This window comes from Lynx canadensis, chromosome A1 (genome assembly GCF_007474595.2).
Source record: "Lynx canadensis isolate LIC74 chromosome A1, mLynCan4.pri.v2, whole genome shotgun sequence".
NCBI classification, from domain to species: Eukaryota; Metazoa; Chordata; class Mammalia; order Carnivora; family Felidae; genus Lynx; species Lynx canadensis.
In genome coordinates, this window is record NC_044303.2 from 17,232,173 (window position 1) to 17,255,154 (window position 22,982).

General features: G+C 45.5%; 1 protein-coding gene across 1 annotated transcript; it reads right to left on the bottom strand.

The window, feature by feature from the left end:
* Nucleotides 1-603: 603 nt before the first annotated feature.
* On the bottom strand, nt 604-22,740 carry STOML3 (stomatin like 3). Its single transcript, XM_030333364.1, has 7 exons — nt 22,629-22,740; nt 9,324-9,427; nt 9,172-9,244; nt 6,713-6,795; nt 5,088-5,291; nt 3,076-3,210; nt 604-1,208 (listed from the first exon to the last, which is right to left on the bottom strand). The coding sequence occupies exons 1-7, from the start codon at nt 22,678-22,680 to the stop codon at nt 984-986; spliced, it is 876 nt and encodes a 291-aa protein (XP_030189224.1). The 5' UTR covers nt 22,681-22,740; the 3' UTR covers nt 604-983.
* Nucleotides 22,741-22,982: the final 242 nt, after the last annotated feature.

A 22,982-nucleotide genomic window follows, 5' to 3' on the forward strand; every position in this document is an offset into this window, starting at 1 on the left:
TGTGTTTTTTTGAGGGGGCCAATAGAGTTTACAAACAATTCTTAATGACTGGTGGCTCTTGGGACTAATAATGGAGTGAAAACATGAAGTCCACAGGAAGATGTTCCCCAGTGATTTCAACCAATGGGTTAGATAGGAGCATTCTCATATCTAAACACCATGCCCTGTCCCACCTGCGACAAAGGTGCCAGGCCACTGCTCATTGACTACCACTCCAGGCAGGGGCACGGGCACCAAGAGAGGGGAGTACAGGCTGCTCTGGGGGTTGGCGATGAGTTTGCAGCTGGGAGCCTCAGTGCCTCTTCCGTCCTTAACATCCAAATCCATCAGAATTGGGGCACCTGGGTGGCTTAGTCAGTTAAGCGTCTGACTTCAGCTCAGGTCACGATCTCATGGTTTGTGGGTTTGAGCCCCGCATCGGGTTCCCTGCTGTCAGCATCAAGCCTGCTTTGAATCCTCTGCCCCCTTCTCTCTTTGCCCCTCCCCCGCTTGCACACGCTCTCCCTCTCAAAAATAAATGAACATTTTTTTAAAAATCCATCAGAATTTCAAACATCGTGGGAGTTTGTGGCGATTATTGGAAATTTTACTCGGGAATTATAAAGCAAACATCTCATGTAAACAGGAGGCCTATGCGACTTTATAAATTATCTAGAGAACGTCCTCAAACCAATCAAAAGTAATGCCGAAATCTTAGTCACAGTCACCCACGGATTTCTTCCCCTCACTGTAAAAAAGCTCCCTCCTTAAGTCAGGAAGGCCGGCTAACTGACTACAATAAGGATCGTGCTGTTCATGCTCTTGAATAATAAAAGTACACAGCCCTCCTTTTTTTAGCCTCTATGGCATTTCCTCGCTAATGCTATTCCAGCTGGGGAGTCCTCTGCTTCAATAATGTTGGGATTCTCCGCACTTCTACCGCTGAGTTCTTCTGACAGACAGAAACAACTCCCAAAGCAAAGGCTGGCTACAGCCGGGGGACCTCAGGCTCTGTCAGGAACCTTCTTGTGGTCGTTGTAGCTGACACCACCAATGCCCTCCAGGATATTCATGGGCAGAGGAAACACAATGGTGGAATTCTTCTCTGTGGCTACGGTGGTTAAGGTTTGCAGGTAACGCAGCTGCAGGGCTATGGGGGACTCGGCCAGCACCAGGGAGGCTGACTTCAGAGATTTGGAAGCATTCATTTCTCCTTCTGCTGCAAGGACCTAAAGGGACGGAAATAAAAAAAGTTCAGACATCAAAATTTACAGGTGTAACTAACTAGTGCTTTCTGCTTCCGGAGGCTGTGGCGGCTGCATACCGACGCCTCCCTGCCAGCCCCCACTTTCCCACAAGGGTCTCTTCTACTTGCTTCGTTGGTGGGGGTGAGAGTTTCACGTCTTAATGTCATCAGGAGAATATGAAGAGGTTGCGGGAAGCCGGGCGAGACTGTACAAATTAGGAGTCCCCAGATTTCATGCGCAAACAAAATAAAAGCCCTGACTTTAACTCAAACTAAGAGAAGTCTGAAATTCAAAGCCTCCAACTGGCTTCTTTCTGGGGTTTTCACTTATCCTAGGAGATGTTTTTCTTTTATTCTGTTGTCAGCTTCGCCTCATTCTTAGAACCAACGTTTGAAGCTCTCTCTGCTCTTGACTACAAGTGCCACTCTGATAATACTAGAAGGCTCCCTTTAGAGCTCTCTCCCCTCCTAGTTCTCTCCTGCCCAAGACCGGCTTGCCCCTAGGTTGCCCCAGCCCAGCCGTGAGCGCTCTTTGCCTCTGTGCCAAAGCGTCCTCTAAGCCCACTGCTGAGAAGCCGCTGAAGCTTTGCAGATTAATGAGAGCTGGGGAAGGGATGGGAGCAGAGGAAAACTTGCATTGGTTCACAAGGAAGATTCTGAAGAGGGTACGCGAAAGGTTTCTCTTAGTGGGCTCTTTTTTTTAACGTTTATTCATTTATTTTGAGAGAGAGAGAGAGAGAGAGAGAGAGAGAGAATCTCAAGCAGGCTCCCCACTCAGCGTGGAGCCTGAGGCAGGGCTCGATCCCACGACCGTGAGATCGCAACCTGTGCTGAAATCAAGTCAGACGCTTCTCCAACTGAGGCACCCAGGCGCCCCCCATCTTAGTTGGTTGCTGACACTCTAGGAAACCCATCCATGCAGACGTGAAGACCGTAGGTCCAACAGATTCAAGAGCATTCGAGGCCAGGCTACGCTCGCATTTTGTAATTCTGACCTGGATTGCATTTAATTACCACCACCACTCCCTCTTAATCCAGTCGGCACTTTAACAATAATGTTCAAAAGACAGGCACCGGATGGCTACCTCAGAATTACCAGCTTTCAGATGGTGAGTATACCTAGTGTGATGAGCATGGATTAATGCACAGGATTGTTGAATCAGTGTGTTGACAACATGAAACTAATCTAGCTTTGCCAGTTATACTTCAATTAAAAAAAACAAACCACACACAGTCGTTAGCTTTAAAAAGTGTAGACTCCTGGGGGCGCCTGGGTGGCTCAGTCGGTTGAGCGTCCGACTTGGGCTCAGGTCATGATCTCACGGTCCGTGAGTTCGAGCCCCTCGTCGGGCTCTGTGCTGACAGCTCAGAGCCTGGAGCCTGTTTCAGATTCTGTGTCTCCCTCTCTCTCTGCCCCTCTCCTGTTCATGCTCTGTCTCTCACCGTCTCAAAAATAAATAAACTTTAAAAAATAAATAAAAAAAAATAAAAAAATGTAGATTCCTGAGCCACAAGAAACTCTGCTTTGCTGAGTCCGAGGTGAGGCCTGGGAATTAGTGTTTGCTGCCTTAAGTTCTCTCTCGGAGACTCTGAAATGCAGCCCGACTTAGGACCCGCCTCGTGGAGTCACCCCTGACCCGAGACCTCCTCAAGGTCTCCCTGCCAGACTTCCTCAAGGTACGTGAAGCTGCCCATTACCTTTTAATTCAGGAAGAAATTCGCAGTAAAGACCGTGAAAAAGAAACCCTTTTCTTAACAAAATAATGGAGAACGCCTGATCTTCCATTCAAGGTCTGTTCCTGTCTGCTCCAAGGGGAGGCATCTTGCAGTGTAGACAGAGTAGCCCTTACCCTGGCCCTGGCTTCCCGGGTCGCCTCTGCCTCGGCTGCCATGGATCTCTGTAACTGCGTGGGAATCCGGACGTCTTTGATTTCCACTCGGGCCACCCGGATCCCCCACAGCTCGGTGGCATCATCAAGTAAGGTCTGTTTCCAAAGCAAAAGAAAGGCCACGGTTCAGAAGACAGGTGATATTACGGATATGCTTTCTATTTGCAAGAGAAATCCCTCTTCTTTTTCTCCTTTTGTATTCACGGCATTTGGAGCGGGACCGTTTGGGAAAGGAATAGAGTCCTTACCGATCACGTCCAGGAATTGAAGTGAATCCCAGGAAGGATTCAGAAGCATAGCCGGATAGATCTTTCAAAAGCTATCAGGACTGACCCCCGAACTATTCCTAATGTCATCCACCTAGAGCTGAGCAAATAGCCCACATTTTCTTGCCACGGACATCAAGCAGGCAGCAGCACACTGGCTCCTCAGACATCCCTGGATTTTGTCCCGGCTCTGCCATTGCAGCTGTGCATCATTGGGCCAATTGCTTAACCTCTCTGATTCTTAGTTTTCTCATCCTTAAAAGGTTTCCTTTCAGGATTCTCGTGAGACTTGGAGACTATATATGTAAGAAATCTACCAGTGCCTCACGATAACTCAATAAATACCGTAGTGTACTTTTTGAGATATTACGTGCCTTGCTCCATTTAACCTCTGCCCTGTGTCCAGTTTTAAACAGGTAGCCAGGCACATTTTTTTTTTTTTTTTTTTTGTAGAGCACAAGCAGCCTATAATCAAAGATATTTTTGTCCTCTGTAAAAACTTAAGACCACCCTAGGATAGCACGTCGGTTATCCTGGATGGGGAGGGATGAAAAAAAAACTGCCTTGCGAAACAGTAAGATCAGACAAGCAGTAGAGATCTCTGTGCTACCAAATGGCAAGTGATCTGTCGCCTTTCCATGATGTCTGCAGAACCCGGGGAGATGGGGAGACCTCCCAAGGAGCCAGTGACCAGACGGTGGCCGGGGAAACATCCAACTTGTCAAACTCATGATTGTCCAAACAAATGATTTGGAGGGTTATGCAGAACTGATATTATCTCATGAAACCTTGGGGACTCTGTGCCACGGAAGGGACTGAGGAGATGCCAAGACCAAAGTTGAATTTCCCCCCTAAGGTACGGAAGGGAGGCTCAGAATCAAAACATAATTGATTTAAAAAACATACAGAAATCTGTCTATAAACTGGGGTGTGCAAGAGGTGAGGTGGCTGCCTGCAACGTCCTCATCAATATTATAATTATGGTTACTACCAATGTTATTCCTGATATTGGTAGTGTGATGTCAGATTTTCCAGGGATGGCAGGCCGGGGCTGTCTCCATCGAATCCTGTTTTAATATTTCACTTACATGCAGAAACACATGGCCTGACTGAGAAATGGCGGCCCCTCTTCTGGAGTAACCTAAGCTAAAAAGGACTCTAAGCTCTTCAGAAAAGCTAACGTGAACAATGCTAAGTCATAATTTCGAATTCCAAACAAAATGGGTGAAGTGTACAATTCCTATGGCTCCCCTTCTCCTGCTCCAAAATTTAAATCCACCTTGTAGATTGGGTGGCTCAGTCGGTTAAGCGTCCGACTTCAGCTCAGGCCGTGATCTCACCAGTCGTGAGTTCGAGCCCCGCGTCGGCCTTTGCACTGACAGCTCGGAGCCCGGAGCCTGCTTCAGATTCTGGGTCTCCCTCTCCCTCTCTCAAATATAAAATAAAACATTAAAAATTTTTTAAATAAATAAATACATAAACAAAATCTATACCTTGTGATTAGAAAGGAATAAAACCGAACACTGAGGCCCAATGTTTACAGCGGCCCTGTGTGTGTGTGTGTGTGTGTGCGCGCGCGTATGGTTTTTGTGTGAGTGCGTGTGCATGCACGTGAGAGGGGTTCTTAGAACTGCTGATGTTTGGTGATTACTGATCATTAAAATGAACCGACTAAAGATACGGGCTTTTCATTCCCAGCATCTTTACCTGGATACTGTGGGCAATCTCCTCTCGGCCAGCTAAGATTTGGGACAAGGTCTGCGTCCCTAAGACATTTCTCAGAGTCGTCTGAGCCAACAGAAACGTGGCTTGGTGGACATCGTTGACGTTAGCCACTGCAGAGACAGCACTATGGATTCTGTAATAGACGACTCCATCCACTTGGGTAGTCACAGAGTCTCTGGTGAGGATCTGGAGGGCAAGAACAGGGAAAAGCACGCGTTTACTACGACTTGCACAGCGACTGACAAAGTGCCAGCCAGCCTAAGAGCCCTCTCCACGGGAGGAGAGCGTTAATGATTACGGCTCGTGCCAGCATCACCCAAAATCCGCCCTGGCTTGACTACAACATCATTGTAGTTGGCGACAAAAATTCCTGTACGTTTGTAGTCCGTCCCCAGCCCCATAACTTCATCTCGGGGAAGTCTTACACCCCGAGGCCCTTGATTTGCGCTGGTGAGAATCAGCACTTGTATTTTACAATGTAGCAAGAGCTCCTCTCCGGAATTCTACCCCCTAAACACAGGTAGAACGCTTGTCTCCCTGACGCCTGAAAACTTTTTGGTTTTCAGTTTTTATCACATTTGACGAACAGCAGTGCTTCTTAGAAAACATAGATGTCACCGGAGACCGCGTTCTGCATTCAGACAGAGAGGATGTTCTATAGTCTATATTTTACAGAGGCTCTGCCTTAATCGTTCTGAGTGAGGTGACAAGGGTCTCTGCAGCCACTGAGAGATCTCTGGCATAGGAGCAGAACTTAGGCCTCCCCTCTCCCATCTAGAACTGTTGATGAAAAGGCCCACGATAAGTCGCAAGGCATCCCAAACGCTCTCATGACACAGGCCGAATCCCGAAGTAAGGACTCTTCAGTTCCCACCAGTGGCATGGTGAGAGGATTGCCGGGTCTTGACCGAGTTTCCTGGGCCAGAGAGAAGAAAACTAACGTTGACTCATAACCTTCTCATCACCTCTGCCCTCCCACATTGTAGGTCCCACTCCCATTTTCTTTCCTCTTCGTGAATCCTTCTGGTTATTAGTAACTCTGTTTCTCCTCCCTTTTTGCCCAGTTACTGGTCTTGGATATTTATTTACAGTGCTTTAAGAACTGAAAATAGTTATTTGAAATCCAAATGCCAGTGGGCTCTGTGCAATGTCTGTTCTTTCCCCAGGCCCAGCCACTGTGCTGTATCCACTCACTATATATATATATATATATATATATATATATATCACCTTCTGGAAAGATGACAGCAAGGATAATATCATAACCAAACCCTGCCCTCCACCAACTTAAATTTAGCTCCTTTATACAACTTACCTGACTTTTCTGAGCATCTTGTCTATTGTTCCCCACCCCAGATTCTCTGCCGACTGTACCTTTTCTCTCTATCCTCTGGCACTTTCCCCTGCCAGCCATTCCAAGGCTTAGAGCAATCCAACCCTTGCCCTTGGCTTTATTCTCAAAGCAAAGCCCAGTGGTCTTAGGACCCACCCACGGCTTCTCAAGCAGGCCTCCTATAGTTTGAAAACGAACTGTAAAATGTCAACTGGCCATGTAATGGGGAAGATACAGGTTTTATTTCTAGTGATTTAGCTTTAACCAGCATTACCTCTTGTGGAGGAATGTTGCAGGTAACAGTTCGGAGATCAACTTTGACAAACACGTCGATGCAGGGCAGGACCAGGATCAAGCCTAAGAAAATGAAAATATAGCTTAAAATCTTACCTTATGGTAAATAACTGCAACAAATCATATCCTAGTTATGTGATACATTATTTTTAAGGATTTCTGTTTTAGTTTATTTATGTATTTTGAGAGGGAGACAGAGAGAGAGAGGGAAAGAGCATGCTTGTGATCAGGGGAGGGTAAGCGAGAGGGAGAGAGATTCCCAAGAGGCTCTGCATTGTCAGCACTGAGCCTGACCTGGGGCTCCAGCTCATGAACTGCGAGATCATGACCATGAGATCATGACCTGAGCCGAAATCAAGAGTTGGACGTTTAACCGATTAAGCCACCGGGTGCCCTACAAGTGTCTTGACCAAAATACACCTCTAGGACAATGTTAGGCAGTGTGTTGGTTGGTTAGAGGGCCTCCTGATACGGCTAATATCCTTTACATGTAACTTAATCCGCACAACTAGTTATTATTGTTAGGTTAGCGAGGGAGGGAGCCAAACCATAAGAGACTCTTAAAAACTGAGAATAAACTGAGGGTTGATGGGGGATGGGAAGGAGGGGAAAGTGGATGATGGGCATTGAGGAGGGCACCTATTGGGATGAGCACTGGGTGTTGTATGGAAACCAATGTGACAATAAATTTCATATAAAAAAAAAGAATTGGCAAAACTTATTATTAATACTTGCATTATTTTTTTTTTAATTTTTTTTTCAACATTTATTTATTTTTTGGGACAGAGAGAGACAGAGCATGAACGGGGGAGGGGCAGAGAGAGAGGGAGACACAGAATCGGAAACAGGCTCCAGGCTCTGAGCCATCAGCCCAGAGCCCGACGCGGGGCTCGAACTCACGGACCGCGAGATCGTGACCTGGCTGAAGTCGGACGCTTAACCGACTGCGCCACCCAGGCGCCCCAATACTTGCATTATTAAAGCATAATGGACAATTTACAAAAGTGAAGAGGTTTTCCAGTAGCAATTTGGCTTGTTTCCCTCGAGTTCTTATGGCTTTCTGAGGTAACTCATTAGCCCCAGAGACACGTATGACGAGAGTAGTTATCCTGGGACATCTAGTGGTGAAATCTTCTGGGAAAACTCATTTAAGAGAGATACAGTTTTCTCTAGAGTCCTTCAAGTTATCCAACTTTACCCTGCTTATACATTTGGCCGCACCAAATGCAACATAACCAACAAGGGGTCAACCTTGGTCTGATACACCTGAGTTGGATGAGTCTAACACTTCTATTTGGACAAACTCATGAGACCATCCATCATAAATAATTCTTGCATTCTTTCTCTTAGGTCCTTTACAGAGTTACACAAGTAGGATTATACTACTTGAAATGACAACTGTCTTTAGCAAGCTTCTGCTTTTGAAATTTCTTATATTGTTTTATGCAACAGGTATCTGAGTGCCTACCATGGTGCATGGTCAAGTGCAGAGCACTTGCAGTATCACGGTGGATAGGAGAGTTCCTGCCCCCCAGAGGGGTTATAGTCCAGCTGGACAGAGAACGTGTTTGCTCACATACATCATAACCAGGAGAAGGAAACAAATGTTATTAGAGAGGTATTGCAGATAACCCGTCTTTTTCATGTATCCTCTAGGATGCTATTTTTGGTGACCTCTCCTTTCAAAATATTAGAATTTATCCTATGAAATTGTCATGTTTGAGAGTCAAAAACAAATATTAGCCACTTCATATAGTTCAACTACATGTAGACCAAGAGAAGTTACGAGAATTAAATCAATATCTAACTTCTAGAGTTTTAGTACCTCAGACCTTCTCATGCCCCCTCTCCCAAACCCCATCCTTTTACAACATGAATTTATAACACTCTTCATTCTAAGAGAAAAGATGAAAAGAAATACTACCTTTGGCCAAAGGAGTTCTACAATGGCTTCCAGCTCTATATTTCTATTAATCTACTTGCCAGAAGAGGAAATTGCCTTTTACTTTTCCATTAGCTCTTTTCGAAGACTGAGAATCAAAAACCAGCTCCTGGAATATTCTTCCTGAGTATTTAATCATCTACCTTGGCCATTTACTCCCTCCCCTCATTCTTCTGTCACTCCTTTAGTGGTCTCGGTAATCAGTGACATCCAGCCAATGTAACAGAGCCACTGTTTGCTCAGGTTCATTGAATCTCTCGGAGGGAAATGTTAAGAGACAGAACCAGATTTCCAAACCCTCAAACTAATGGTTTAGTGGTCATTCATATTAACTTGCATAACAGAACCACATCCTTCAATTATACAGAGAGGCAAGGGTTCCAGCTTCCTGTGATTTTTTTTTCTTCTCAGTAGAAGGTGCCGGGAAAAGTTTTGGTGGCAATAGTCATAGTATTAGGTGCCCGTGATCCTTGTCAGGGGCACCCACAGTGTCCTACCTGGCCCTCTGGCTTTGTCAGCTTGGATGCGTCCCAGTCGGAATACAACAGCACGTTCATACTCCTTAATGATCTAAGAGATTAAGGGAGAGCATTTAGTCTTAATGGTTCATCAGCTCATACAGAGTCCAATTTATTTCCCAGGGTATTACCTTCAAGCACATCCATATGGAGATGGGGAAGGTAATGATCATCAACAGGACAGAAAGGGAAAACAGGATCCAGCCACAGACACCAAGCCGTTTACTGCTGATGCCTAGAAAATGAGGAGGAAGCAAGCCTGTAATTTATGTGGTTCTTAGAAAAAGCCATTCAGCTGCATGAGTAAGGATACTACCCAGATGGCTGGCCATGCCTCATGGTACTGAGGCGGAGATCTAAATCCATGCACACCTATAAATGCAGTAAACACACACACACACACACACACACACTATTCACTCAGGGCTTTAGACTGAAATTGACCTGTCCCTTCCAAGCAAACTCTCATAGCAATCAGTAATAATAACTACCATTCTATTTAGTAGGATTGACATGGTTTATAATCCTCAAAACATATAAAACACTGTTGCCCAGAGTATGGGCTACCTACATCAGAATCACTAGGGTACCATTTTAAAAGACAACTTCCTTTGCCCCCAGGATTCTCCAGGTTGAAATTCAAGACAATCTTTTAGGGAGACAGGTAGGTATCATTACCCCCAAAGGGAGACAGTATGGCAGGAAAACCATTTTGAAGAGCCCAAGGTGTGAGTTTCTACGAGAGATCTCTCACCTGCCGGTGCTGCGGTCTTAGGCAAGGCACTCAATCTGTCTAAGCCTCCACTTCCTCATCTGTAGGCTGGGGATGGCAGTCAACTAGCTTGAAGGATTTGATGAGGACTAAATGAGATAATGTTTATATGGCACTTGGCCCATACATTAACATCTGCATTAGTAAATATATATTATTATTCTCATTTTACTCATCTTATTCTCATTTTACAGATATTACAGGGACTTGTCAGCCACCGGTATTTGACATTTCTGACTTTTCACAGAATCTTGTTCCACTGACTCATTACATTGGATGTCTTTTTGCTAATCCCACGTTATGATAACAGGGCCATTTTGGCTTAAAGACTATTGCCCTACAATGCTAACTTCAAATCAGACTCCAATCACTTAAAACTTTGTAGCTTTCACCACTTCAATTACCTAATTTCTCAGGTTTTCGAGCTCATGTTTGTAAAACCCACAGGTCCGGCTGACCCTGTATGCTTATTTTATTGTTTATATTCACTATTCCACCCTCTTTTTCGTTCTCATTCCTTCTCCCTCTCCTCTTCTTGACGACCGCCCCACCTCACCCCACACTTCCTCCAACTGAGTCCTATTCTCCACACAAGCACCCGAATTAACTGCACATACGAGATGCCTTCCCACAGATAATTCCACAAACAACATGCACTATCTCTAGCTCCATTAATGCCTAAACCATGCACCTTATTGTCCACGTTAGAGACACAGGGTTATCGCTGTCCCTTCCCTGTTCAGCCGCGGAAGTCACTAGGTCTAACTGATGCCACCTCAAAAGCATCCTCACTTATCCACTTTACTGTCACTGGCTCGTCAGTGCCCACGCCAGAAGCGTATGAACACTCAGGAGAGTTCTAGGATTTCGCGCTTACAAACAATCTTGTGATGAGTGCTTTCTAATATGTGTTTTTACACACTTTATGTAGGGTAAATGCCTGGCAGTGAAAGCGTTAGGTCAAAGAGATGAGTATTTACAATTTTGTTAAGCGGTAAGTGCCCTTCAAAGACTTCAGACCACCCCACACTGTCATCAATGGCACACTGTGACACCGTGGCTATTTCTTTTTTTTTTTTTTTTTTTAATTTTTTCTTTTCAACGTTTATTTATTTTTGGGACAGAGAGAGACAGAGCATGAACGGGGGAGGGGCAGAGAGAGAGGGAGACACAGAATCGGAAACAGGTTCCAGGCTCCGAGCCATCAGCCCAGAGCCCGACGCGGGGCTCGAACTCACGGACCGCGAGATCGTGACCTGGCTGAAGTCGGACGCTTAACCGACTGCGCCACCCAGGCGCCCCAACCGTGGCTATTTCCACATGCTTCTCCTCACTAGATATTTTGAGTCTTCTCAATTATGACATTCCGACAGATGAGAAGCATCTAAGTTTTAGACACATATTTAGTATTAAAAACTTGGGGGCAAATGCCCTTTAATAGGCTCTAGACACACATAAAGATATACTCAATAGCAGCCTGCATACCCAAAGTTTACCCAGGCTCTGAGCTGTCAGCACAGAGCCTGATGCGGGGCTCGAACTCACGGACTGTGAGATCATGACCTGAGCTGAAGTCGGACGCTTAACCGACTGAGCCACCCAGACACCCCCAAAGTTTACATTTTTAAAATATCACCTTCCAAAGGCTCGGACCACACTGAAGTGGATTCGACTATCATTATGCAGGCTAAAAAGACATTTTGTACATTCTAATAGAATCTTTGCTGCATTTTGCTTATTAGTGCTTTTTAAACTACTATTAATGACACAGCCTGTTTATAAACATTCTCATTGTAAAAAAAAAAAAAAAAATCCAAAGCAACATGGATAAAACCAAAGTCCCCCTGACCGTCCTCCCCTTAGTCCACTTTTATCTAGAATGGTCCCATAGTTGTTGATTTGGCGCGTTTCATTATAGACCGATTCAATGTATTTATATACATGTAACTATCATTAGAAAACATTTGGCTTCGGGGCCACTGGGTGGCTCAGTCAGTTAAGCATCCAACTTCAGATCAGGTCATGATCTCACAGTTCATGAGTTCAAGTCTGGCATTGGGCTCTGTGCTGACAGCTCAGAGCCTGGAGCCTGCTGCAGATTTTGTGTGTCTCTCTCGCTGCCCCTCCCCTGCTTGTGCTCTCTCTCTCTTTATCTCTCAAAAATAAATAAACAAGCATTAAAAATGCTTACATTTGTAGATTTGGTGAGTCGTGGCACCACACTAAATTCCGTTTTTAAAAACCGAACGTATCTTAGAGATGCTTCATGTCAGCACGTGCAGATCGACCTCATTCTTCGTAATTATCGCACACTGTCCCCCCCCCCCCAACCCGTGCTCGTACATACACGTTCTCTCGGGGACAAGTTGCACTTCCCTGGAATCTCGGTGACGTCGTTGCTATTCAGGCCCCTTGGGGTGTCCCGGGGCTGTGACTCCAGCAGGGCAAGGCACACAGGCAGCTGGGCTCCAACAAGGACACGAGCTACACTCTGTGCCCTGAGGGAGCGCTAGACGTTTCCAGACCAGCTAAGCTCTGAACACCACGCTGCATGAGCAAGTGTCTGCGGCGGAGAACCAGGCCCGTCCCCCCCAACCGTCGGCATGCCTCCGGAGCCCCATCAAGCCCTTGCGTCACCAGCTGCCAGTGAGGCCCTGTTAGGTACTAAACGTGCTGAGAGACACAACAGATGAGAGTGTGATTAATCTGCCCAGAGTTACCCTTGAGCATTAGCATCCCCCAGGCCACTACCGCTGGGAGAATTGCGGAGCCCGGGGGTGTCATTAGTCGTCAAAGTGGGGCTGGGAGCATAGTTACCCAGCTTCCCTGCAGGCCCAGCAGCCAGCCTGGCCAGCCAGCTGTACAGGCTTTGAGCAGAGGCGATCTTCCAGCCTCCCCTTCACAGAGAACCCACGAAGCAAGTGTTGGGAAGCGGGACCCAGGCTCCCCATTCTGACTGAGAAGATGGGCAGGGATGGTGTTACCAAGGATCTTCAGGAACCTCTCATCGCGCCTCCACTGCAGCCTCCACAAGGTTGCTGCAGGAGCCTTCCTGACGGAAGGAAAGGGCCCCATACAACCTTTGCATTAACCCGCTAAGCTCGAGGCACGCCTAATTCTCTCCCGCTTCCTCCAAATCCACGGAGGTGTCTTTTCTGTAATTGTCACAGTATCACATGGCCATCCTCGTACGCTCACTGCCCAGCAGAGAACTGGGTTTTGTCACCCCCAACAAATTCCTCTAGATTTCTCATCCCTCCGTTGAGCAGTATTTTCCCAGTTCTAGACCAGGCCTCATGCTGGGGCCGAGGACACAAAGGAGGAGAAGATGGGGAACTTGCCAGCAAGGGTTCATGTCTGCAGTAGAGAGACAGGAGGGACAAGTCACAGGGTCGGGTCTTTGCTGTGCTGCCTTCTAGGAAATGTCCCCCTGGCAATGTAAGCGGCGATTCCCTCCTGTATGTGGCTGTGACAAAGAACAGCAGTATGTTCAGTCACTACACTTCCTTCGAGCTGGAAAGAGAAAGGCAGAGCTGTGACGCACAGAACCCGAGACCCTGCACTGCTGACCCTGGGGGGAAGGACCCCGGGACTTTCAGTTGGAAGGACTTCAGGGATAAGGGAGGCCAAGCCTTCATTTTGCAGCCCGAAAACTTCCTGGTTAGTGGTGTCATCATCATCTTAATCTCTTTTTAGGTAAACTGGGACCCACACGTCTCCCAAACTGACAGTAATTCCTGTGTGCCTTTAACGATTTAGGCAATGAGGCAAAACGGAGCCTCACTTACAGAGGCATGCCTCCGGGGCTTTGTTTCTGCATTTAGCCTCGGCCTGTAGCACCAGAGGAAACTTACATAACCTTTAGGACTAGGGGTAAACGCTTAAAGCAAGATTGATAACTTACTTGGGTGAGGCCAGGAAGTAAGGGAGATGATTCCAAATCCCCACTTATATGGCGCTCGAAGTAGAAACAAATTTTAGTAAAGCAGGCGAGGTGACTCGGTTGCTTATTTCTTACTTTGGCTCGGTCAATAGTATTTAAATATCAGGTCAATACTACATACGACCCTTGCCCGCAGATCCGTGTTACTACAAAACAGTTATTTCTTCTCTAAGCAGAAATAGCTGTTTGGGTTTTTGTGACATTGTTTCAAAACGCCAGAACAGAAGGGCATACACTACACATCAGGAAAATGAAAAGCAAAACCACAATGAGATAATAATACAGGGCTTCCAGAGAGGCAAGTGTTAAGGACAGACAATACCACATTGTGGCAAGGTTGTGCCGCAGGGAACCCTCAGGTATGCAAATTGACACGATCAGCTTGAAAAACTATTTGAAAATATCTACTAAAGTTAAACACACTGGCTCTATGACTCAGTCTTCAACTTCTAAGTAATACTTAAGAGAAATGAGAGGTAATAACAGTGAAAACACGTTCAAGAATGGTCATTGCAATTTTATTCATAAAATTCAAGAAATGTAGAGCCACCCTAACCCATCAATAGTAAAATGAATAAATAAAATTGTGGCATACTCATATAAAGGAGTACTACCCAGAAAGAAAAAAAGACAAAGCTACCACCATGTGCAAAATACAGATGAATCTCAAAACAAAATATTGAGCAAAATAAGCCGGACCCAAGAGGGCATGTGTTTTGATCCCATGTGTAATATACTTATTATATTATACTTATATATATTCTTACCCTATGTATAAGAATATATACTGTAAGATCTCACTTATTTTGCATATCTCATTCAAAAACAAGCAAAACTAATGTATTAGGTTTGAATTCAGAGTAGTAGCTGTCTCTAATTAATGGGGTTGGGTATTTTCTGGGAAGGGATGAGGAAACTTTCTAGGTGCTGTTATTTTCCATATCTCGATCAGGGTGGTGATCGCACAGACTTACACATATCAAGGGTGTGGAAATACACAAAGACCAATCAAATGAGAACAGCAAAGTTTCTTTATCCAGAGCCTTGCTATCTGGCACAAGAGTCAGCCTCTGTCACTTGAGTTTTGTCAGAGACTGAAAGGCGGACAGAGGAGTCGGGGGGCTTCATGGTGGAAAAGGGGGAAGGCTTCACGCGACTGGAGGCTGTTGGCATGGGGAAGCTACAGCTGGGCTCCCTGGAAGCCGGGCATCCCCTGTGATTGGGTAAAGGAGCAGACTTGGCTTTCGTTAGTTGGTCCTAAGTTGGAAGCAGGGACAAAAAGTAGAGAAGCTGTCAGTTATTTATCAAGTCCCGGCCCTTTGAGACTGATAGTTACAGAAGTTATTGTTTAGCTTCCTGAGTTGTCACTAGAGATAACAATCTAGTTTCTTGCAAGACTGACTTCCTGACAGGCTGGCTTCCTGGGCTCGTTATTACAGACAAAGGGGGTTGTTTTGGGGGACAGGCGGCTACAGGCTGTTCCTCAGAGTTCTATTTTTATATATGGTCCAGCCATTGTCTGTCTATTCAGTCTCTCCAGATGAACACTTAAGACTTGTGCACTTATGTGTATGTATCTCACACTTCAATAAATAGTTCAAACAGGGGTGCCTGGGTGGCTCAGTCGGTTAAGCGTCCGACTTCGGCTCAGGTCATGATCTCACAGTCCGTGAGTTCGAGCCCCGTGTCGGGCTCTGTGCTGACAGCTCGAAGCCTGGAGCCTGCTTCGGATTCTGCGTCTCCCTCTCTCTCTGCCCCTCCCCCGCTCACACTCTGTTTCTCAAAAGTAAATAAACATTAAAAATCAATCAATCAAATAAAAACCAGAGGATATAAGGTCAGGCTAGTATTGAGGATGGAAAACTCACTGCTTACTCTGCATTCTCAGAGAGAGGACAGACAGAATGGGAAACCTTCAGCAAAGCCAGCCTGTGGACAGATGGACACAGTGCCCAGCCCCGATGAGCAGTGGAGGCCCTGAGTCATTCACCGCACATTGTAATTGAGACGCCTTCACGTGAAAGTTGGATGACATCCTACTCACCACGCAAGCCACTTAAGTCTTAGTTTCCTCCTCTGTTAATACAATAATAACTAGTTGTGCGGATTAAGTTACATGTAAAGGCTATTAGCCGTATCAGGAGGCCCTCTAACCAACCAACACACCGCCTAGCATTGTCCTAGAGGTGTATTTTGGTCAAGACACTTGTAGGGCACCCGGTGGCTTAATCGGTTAAACGTCCAACTCTTGATTTCGGCTCAGGTCATGATCTCATGGTCATGATCTCGCAGTTCATGAGCTGGAGCCCCAGGTCAGGCTCAGTGCTGACAATGCAGAGCCTCTTGGGAATCTCTCTCCCTCTCGCTTACCCTCCCCTGATCACAAGCATGCTCTTTCCCTCTCTCTCTCTGTCTCCCTCTCAAAATACATAAACTTAAAAAAAAAAAAAAAAAGACACTCAACATTTCCATCAGATTGACTAAACATTAAACAGATTTTTATAGATTCTTGGCCCCTGATCTCTGTTTTCTTAGAGCATTTTCTTTAGAAACACTTATGGTAAGTTCTTTCTCTTCCCCTTCAAGACATAAATCTTCTTCTTCTTTTTTTTTTTTATGTTTGTATGTTTGTTTGTTTGTTTGCTTGTTTTGAGAGAGAGAGATCAGTGGAGGGACAGAGAGACAGGGAGACAGAGAATCTGGAGCAAGCTCTGTGCTGACAGCACAGAGCTTGACACGGGGCTTGAACCCACAACCTGTGAGGTCATGACCTAAGCCCAGATCATGACCTGAGCCGAAATCAAGAGTCTGACACTTAACCAGCTGAGCCAACCAGGCACCCCAAGACATAAATCTTTTTTAAGAAGATTTTTAAAAGCCTCTTGCTAGGATTATTTTCTCAAGCACCTGGGAGCCCTTCTTTTGAAATGTAATCCTCTAAGAAGGTAGCACTCCCAATGTTTTGTGGGGTGCCGGAGCCTGACTGCAGTGGGCACCTCGCTGCAAGGTGTAAATATGCCACCTGTCAGAAAGATGAGAGAAGTGTATTAACAAACACCGATGGCCTCTGACCATCTCCTAAGCTCCCCCACTCGTTTTCCAGTAGCTCGCTCCAGGCTTTAGAAACCCTATTTGCCTTTGTTTCAACACAGTTGGTTCACACTGAGTTGTGGCCTCTCTCCTCTATTGCAATAGTCTTCACTAAGTCTTTTAACTTCGGTGCATTTTTTACGCCGAGCACTTACATAATATTTTATTTATTTATTTATTTATTTATTTATTTATTTATTTGGTAATTTGCTTTCTTTTACCAGATAAGATTCTACATATACATTGTGGATATTCTGGTCCGTCCAGATGATGGCCCCTCTATGTGGGCAAGAACGACATTTTCAAGAATGTACAATAAATCCCTACCCCTGAATGTATCTGCCTCCTAAAGTAATGGAGCCCCTGACTGTAAGTTCTTACTTAAAGAAAGAGAGAGAGAGAGACACCAGATCTTCAGCGCAAAACTACTAAATCAGAGCTAGGTGGTAATCTTATGGTCGCTACACCTATGACTACCACATTTCATAACCATGAGGGTTCTCTAAAATGTGATAATTACATCTCACCCACAAAACGATGATCGGTGCTGAATAGTTACGTGAACCGGACGACACACGTATACTGATTTCCTTTGTGCCGTGGGGTCTCTTATAGAAATATGGAAGACATATTTTGAAATAGAATGTTTAAATGTTCAAGAAGGTGTAAAAATAACCGCTTCTAACGCCTTATGCCCTCCCACCTTCAGCTTAAGAATTCAAGCACAGCCAACCCAAGGGAAGCCCCTCGTGTGGCCCGTGTCATGACCTCCCCCCAGAGGAACCTTGCCTGCAGCCTCCTCACGATGAGTTCCAATGAGCCTTCATCCCATCAGTCAAATGCAGCAACACCCAAGCGCGCACTAGGAGACCAGGCTTGACACACGGGCTCTGAGGAAATCTTCAATTCAGTTTTTCAGGTGGCAGGGCTTTGGTCTGTCACCTCTGGGTCTAGCTGACTAAGCCACATGCTAACACCTGTATTAGAGTTAAGCACGAGTGTCCTCACACATCTTTGTGCCTCTGCGTGGGCCTTTGTGGCCCCCAGCCCCCCTTCACGTCCCCCATTCTCCTCTCCCTCACCTGGCCACACCGCTCCCCTCACTCGTCACCTCTTCTAGGAAGAGTCTTCTCTCTCACCCCCACCTTTGGGCGCTCCTCTTCTGACTTTCTCGTACACCCTCCATCGTGGCTTTTCATAGGACGCTGTAATTTTCAGCTAACTCGTGTGTCTTGCCTGGAGATTTGTGGGGCTTTGAGAGCAGGCATTTAATTTTTAGGTCTCCATCTCTTGACACACGGTAGATTTTAAATTCATTCATCAAACAAATGAGGTGAATGGCAACCAAATGCACCGAATGATCAAAAATGATGCTCAAAAACAAACAAAAAAAAGGATGATGTTCAGCAGCACAATAGATTTAGTGATCAGTTTGACGCCTCTTGTCTGGAAATAATGATCCGTCGGAAGAGATTCTGCCTGCTCTCCAGAGAGGCAATTAAACTGAGAACCATCTGGCCTCACATTTTGTCCTTCACGCTACTGCTGTACCAAACCCCCATACCATTATGAGAAGAAAACGAAGAACATGTTTTCCTTATGAAGGCGTCCAGAATGAGCCTTCCCAGAACGGGCTGCTTTGGCACACGGATTATTCTGAACTGCAGGTATGCAAGGCCCAAAAGACTCAAGAAGAGCTTTTGGTCCAGGAAGAGATCATCGGAGATCATTACAAAGGGTGTGGTTAGCCAAGGGGAGATGGGCAGGACCTGTTCGTTTAAATTCCTCTCTGCATCCCACCCACGGTTTCTGCCTGGTATGACAAACATTTATTTACCAAACGTTTGCTCTTCTCCCCTTCCTGTGTGTTGGAAGCCCCAGCCCACCGCCCCCTTCTTCTTAGCTCAGGCTGGCACATAACCCCCAATTGCCTGTCGTAGAGCCTCTCGCGTTCACGCGAGGTGTTTTTCTCCCGCGAGTCGTCTTACGTTCATTTAATTAGTAGACCCGCCAAAGAACCTAAAAGGGTAGAGAAAAGGTTTGTCTTCTCCCCTGCTTGCGTCATTCTTCTGTCTCCTCAACCTCCCTTTTCTGTGTGAAATAACAGCATGGCCAACAGCAACAGCAAATACTTTGTCCTTAAGATTTAGGTGCAGTCTCGTGATAGTGTTATTTATGACACGGGTAAGTAAAAAACTCTCCGAGAGTCCAGTGGAGAGATAATGAAGCAAACCACCACATACCCACACAATATCACATCACGGATATTTTTGTAAACAATTTATGAAAACATGAAAATGCCTATGGTATGATGTTAAAAGCAAAAAGCAGGAGAAGGAAAAATTCTATGGACGATATGATCCCAATCAGCACAAAATACACGCATGGAAAAATATTGGAAGAAACTGACCCAAATATTAACAGTGGTTAATTCTGAACAGTGCGAGTATGATCGGTTTATACTGAAGGGGGTCAGAACAAATCTCCCTAAGGTGGGCTACTTTGGCATGTGAGTATTTGGAGGAGAAATCAAGACCCAGTGAGCTCAAGAGAGATCTTTGCTCCTCCCTTAACTACCTAGAAGAACTTAAATCGGGGGGTTTTCCCAGAATGAGAGTTCTTACCAGAGATGAATTTTCTCTAAGTGACCCATCTCTGTGGCCGAGCAAACATGTAATTACCAAGCACCTGCTCTTATTGCCCTGAGAACTGCCCTCCTCCCCTTTGGGGCCCCAGGGCGCTGGCCCATTCCGTAGGTCAGGATGACACATGTACCTCATTTTATCTTTCTGTCTTTGAACCTCTTATGCATGTGGGGTTCCTGTTTGTACACAATTAGATTTGATTATCTCCCGTTAGTCAGTCTCAGGTCCATTTAATTCCGAGGCCAGCCAGAAGAGTCTTTGAAGGGTAAGGGGAAATTTTTCCTCCTCCGCAAGACTGTCCTAAGTTTTCTTAATTTTTGATACCTTTATAATATTGAAAGTGGATCTTTTTTTTTTTTTTTTTTTAATTTTTTTTTTTTTTCAACGTTTATTTATTTTTGGGACAGAGAGAGACAGAGCATGAACGGGGGAGGGGCAGAGAGAGAGGGAGACGCAGAATCGGAAACAGGCTCCAGGCTCCGAGCCATCAGCCCAGAGCCCGACGCGGGGCTCGAACTCACGGACCGCGAGATCGTGACCTGGCTGAAGTCGGACGTTTAACCGACTGCGCCACCCAGGCGCCCCAAAAGTGGATCTTTAAATAAGAAACTTAATCACATCAAGTAAAAAAAGAAAGAAGTCCTTTCTGTTTCCACAGCAGGAAAACCTGGATGCCTCCCAGGGGAAAAATAAAAAGTGTGTTGATCAAGATCACCTTCCCTGGGCCTGGGGATGTAGCGTTACAAGTTCTTCCTCTTTCTATTCACCTCCAATCCTGTGGAGATACAGTCAGTGAAGTAGAGTCTCAGCACCTTCCTGGTTCTTTCTTCAGAGAATCAAGGATTTTAGGTGCCCGACATAAAATCTGAAGTGAACCCCTCCTGGTAAATACTGTCTTTTCATCACCTGTAAGTCATTTTCCCTCCTGCCTGTTTCTCTGAAATGTGCACCCAGCTTGCATCAAGGGATATTCTTCAGGGAAAACACAGAATTGCTAGAAAGAAATCCTGTGCTACTCGAAGTGTGGCCTCAGCCTGGCAACCTCACCAGCTTGCAACTTCCTTGGATGCAAAATCGTGAGCCCATCCCAGAACTAGAGTACCAGGCCTTCCAGGGATAAGGACCAAAGCCCCCTGTGTTGTAAAAAACTCCCTGGGAAAAATTTTTTTTCATATCAACATGGAGAAGAAAGTCCAAGATTTGGATGATTAAGATTCCAATTGGCTTCACTTTAATTCTTAAAGAGAAAAGGAACAAAATAAGGAGTGTGAGAGAAGCCAACGGCTAATGAGTAGTGTCGTCCTGAGTTACGTGAGTATGTTACATGAGTACGTGTAAACACGTTACATGAGTACGTGTTTAACAACCAGGTGGAGGGGGGGAGGGAGCCCTAATTTATAGCACTCCGTAGATGTGATCTCCCCTGTGATGTCACTGAGCTTGGAGTTGGGAAGAGATGCACACTGGTGGCTTCCGGACGTTTGTGCCACAAGCTAGTGGCACAGTACCGCAGAAGTCTCCTGCTGGAGGTGACAACAAGGGCTCAATCACTCATTTAATTCCCTCAACATTTGTAAGTGGAAATTTCCGCACAGTTTGAAACACTAACTAAGGTCAGCTCCTTGACGTATCCAAGATGGAGGAGGGCAAGGGCGAACTCACCCCCCCCAATCTCCAGAGAATGACCGATGCCACATCTCTCATAAACTGCCGAAAGCATATGAAATCAGAAGTTGTGACATATAAGCTCCATCTCGGTTTGTACTGTGATAGTGCAGGGTTTTCACTATATTTAAAAAAACCAAAACCGAGTAACCCTGTGGACAGTTTTAAATATCTCACTGGTCTGGAGCTCCAGCCATACCATTTTCCCAGCTGCTGCTTTCTCTTGTTGATTGGAAGCTAAAATGTCTTAGGAAACTTCTTGTTTAAAAAGATAATGGAAGGTATTCTCGAGAGACCTCCCTCTTAGCTTCCAAGGGATATTTACTGCCTCCAACATATCGATGTAGATAAATCTCTCTACACGTATACTTTTCCTTTTACAAATCGATCATGCCAAATGTGTTCTCTATTTCTAGCTTTCATTGGGACTTCTTCAGCAGCATAAAGTATAGAGAGGGTGGGTAAGGACCCCCTCTCCCTCCTCACACATATGCACATACCTACACATGTGTATCATCACTTTCTGGAAGTTCAACAAGTTTTTAAGCTTCCCCAAACTCAGTTTTCTCCCTCATAAAATGAGATTATACAAGAAGCTACCTCAGAATTATTTCAGGATTTAAAAATCTGGGGCGCCTGGGTGGCTCAGTCGGTTGAGCGTCCGACTTGGGCTCAGGTCATGATCTCACGGTCCGTGAGTTCGAGCCCCGCGTCGGGCTCTGTGCTGACAGCTCAGAGCCTGGAGCCTGCTTCGGATTCTGTGTCTCCCTCTCACTCTGCCCCTGCCCTGCTCGCACTCTGTCTCTGTCTCTCAAAAAGTGAATAAACGTTAAAAAAAATATTTAAAAATATAATGCAAGCAAAATGCTTCATAATACCGACATGCCGTTCAAGGTAGTAGTTAGCGCTTATGGCCTAAGTTTTATTTTCCTCAACTTTTCTCCATGTACCAAACATGATGCAGCTCACATCAACTTTTCTTTTTAATCACAGCATCACCAGCTGATATTTGAAAACAGATACATTTCAGCCTGAGGTCTTTGCTATGTAATGCAAAAAAAGAAAAACAAAGAGTATAAAGACAAACACAAAATATAGCTAACATTGAAGAAAAGAGCAGATGATAGACTGCTGTTTGAGAAGAAAAAACAAAGCCACAAAAAGCAAGGAATCCAAAATCCTGGGCTCCAACTGGAATTGACGCCAGTCCCGATATGTATCAATCCCCTTCATGGGTAACCCTGTAACTCTCACAAATGCCACAACTCTCGCTCTGCTTAACGTACAAAAAACAAGCTTAGGGCAGAAAAGAGGGACTTACCCACTAAATTCTCTTTATCCAGCTTCTCGGGGGAAGATGCCCCAGGATCCATCTCATTCTTGAGAAGCTTTTATGCTTGGCCAAGTTTCATGGGTTTGGAGCCAGGCCTGGGCTCCAGGCAGCTCCCCGATGTGCTTGGGAGAAGGAAAGGAGAGAGAGACGGAATGAGCGAGAGACAGAAGTCCCTCGTCTTTCTGGAGCACCCCAAGGAGCAGTTTCCCTGGTGAAGGAAGCCCGTTAACATAAACAAAACGATTTCTTTCATGAATTCAGACTGCCTTTGTTCATAGAGAACATTCAAAAGAACATGACCTTTGCTTCCTGTAAAACAGCTCTAGGTAATTCTCTACATCA

Excerpts from the sequence above, each read along its gene's own strand:
- STOML3 (XM_030333364.1), bottom strand. The coding sequence starts at position 22,680 with ATGGATCCTGGGGCATCTTCCCCCGAGAAGCTGGATAAAGAGAATTTA. Across the intron at positions 9,245-9,323 it reads CCATATGGATGTGCTTGAAG|ATCATTAAGGAGTATGAACG; the intron begins GTAATACCCTGG and ends TTAATCTCTTAG. Across the intron at positions 5,292-6,712 it reads GCAACATTCCTCCACAAGAG|ATCCTCACCAGAGACTCTGT; the intron begins GTAATGCTGGTT and ends CTTGCCCTCCAG.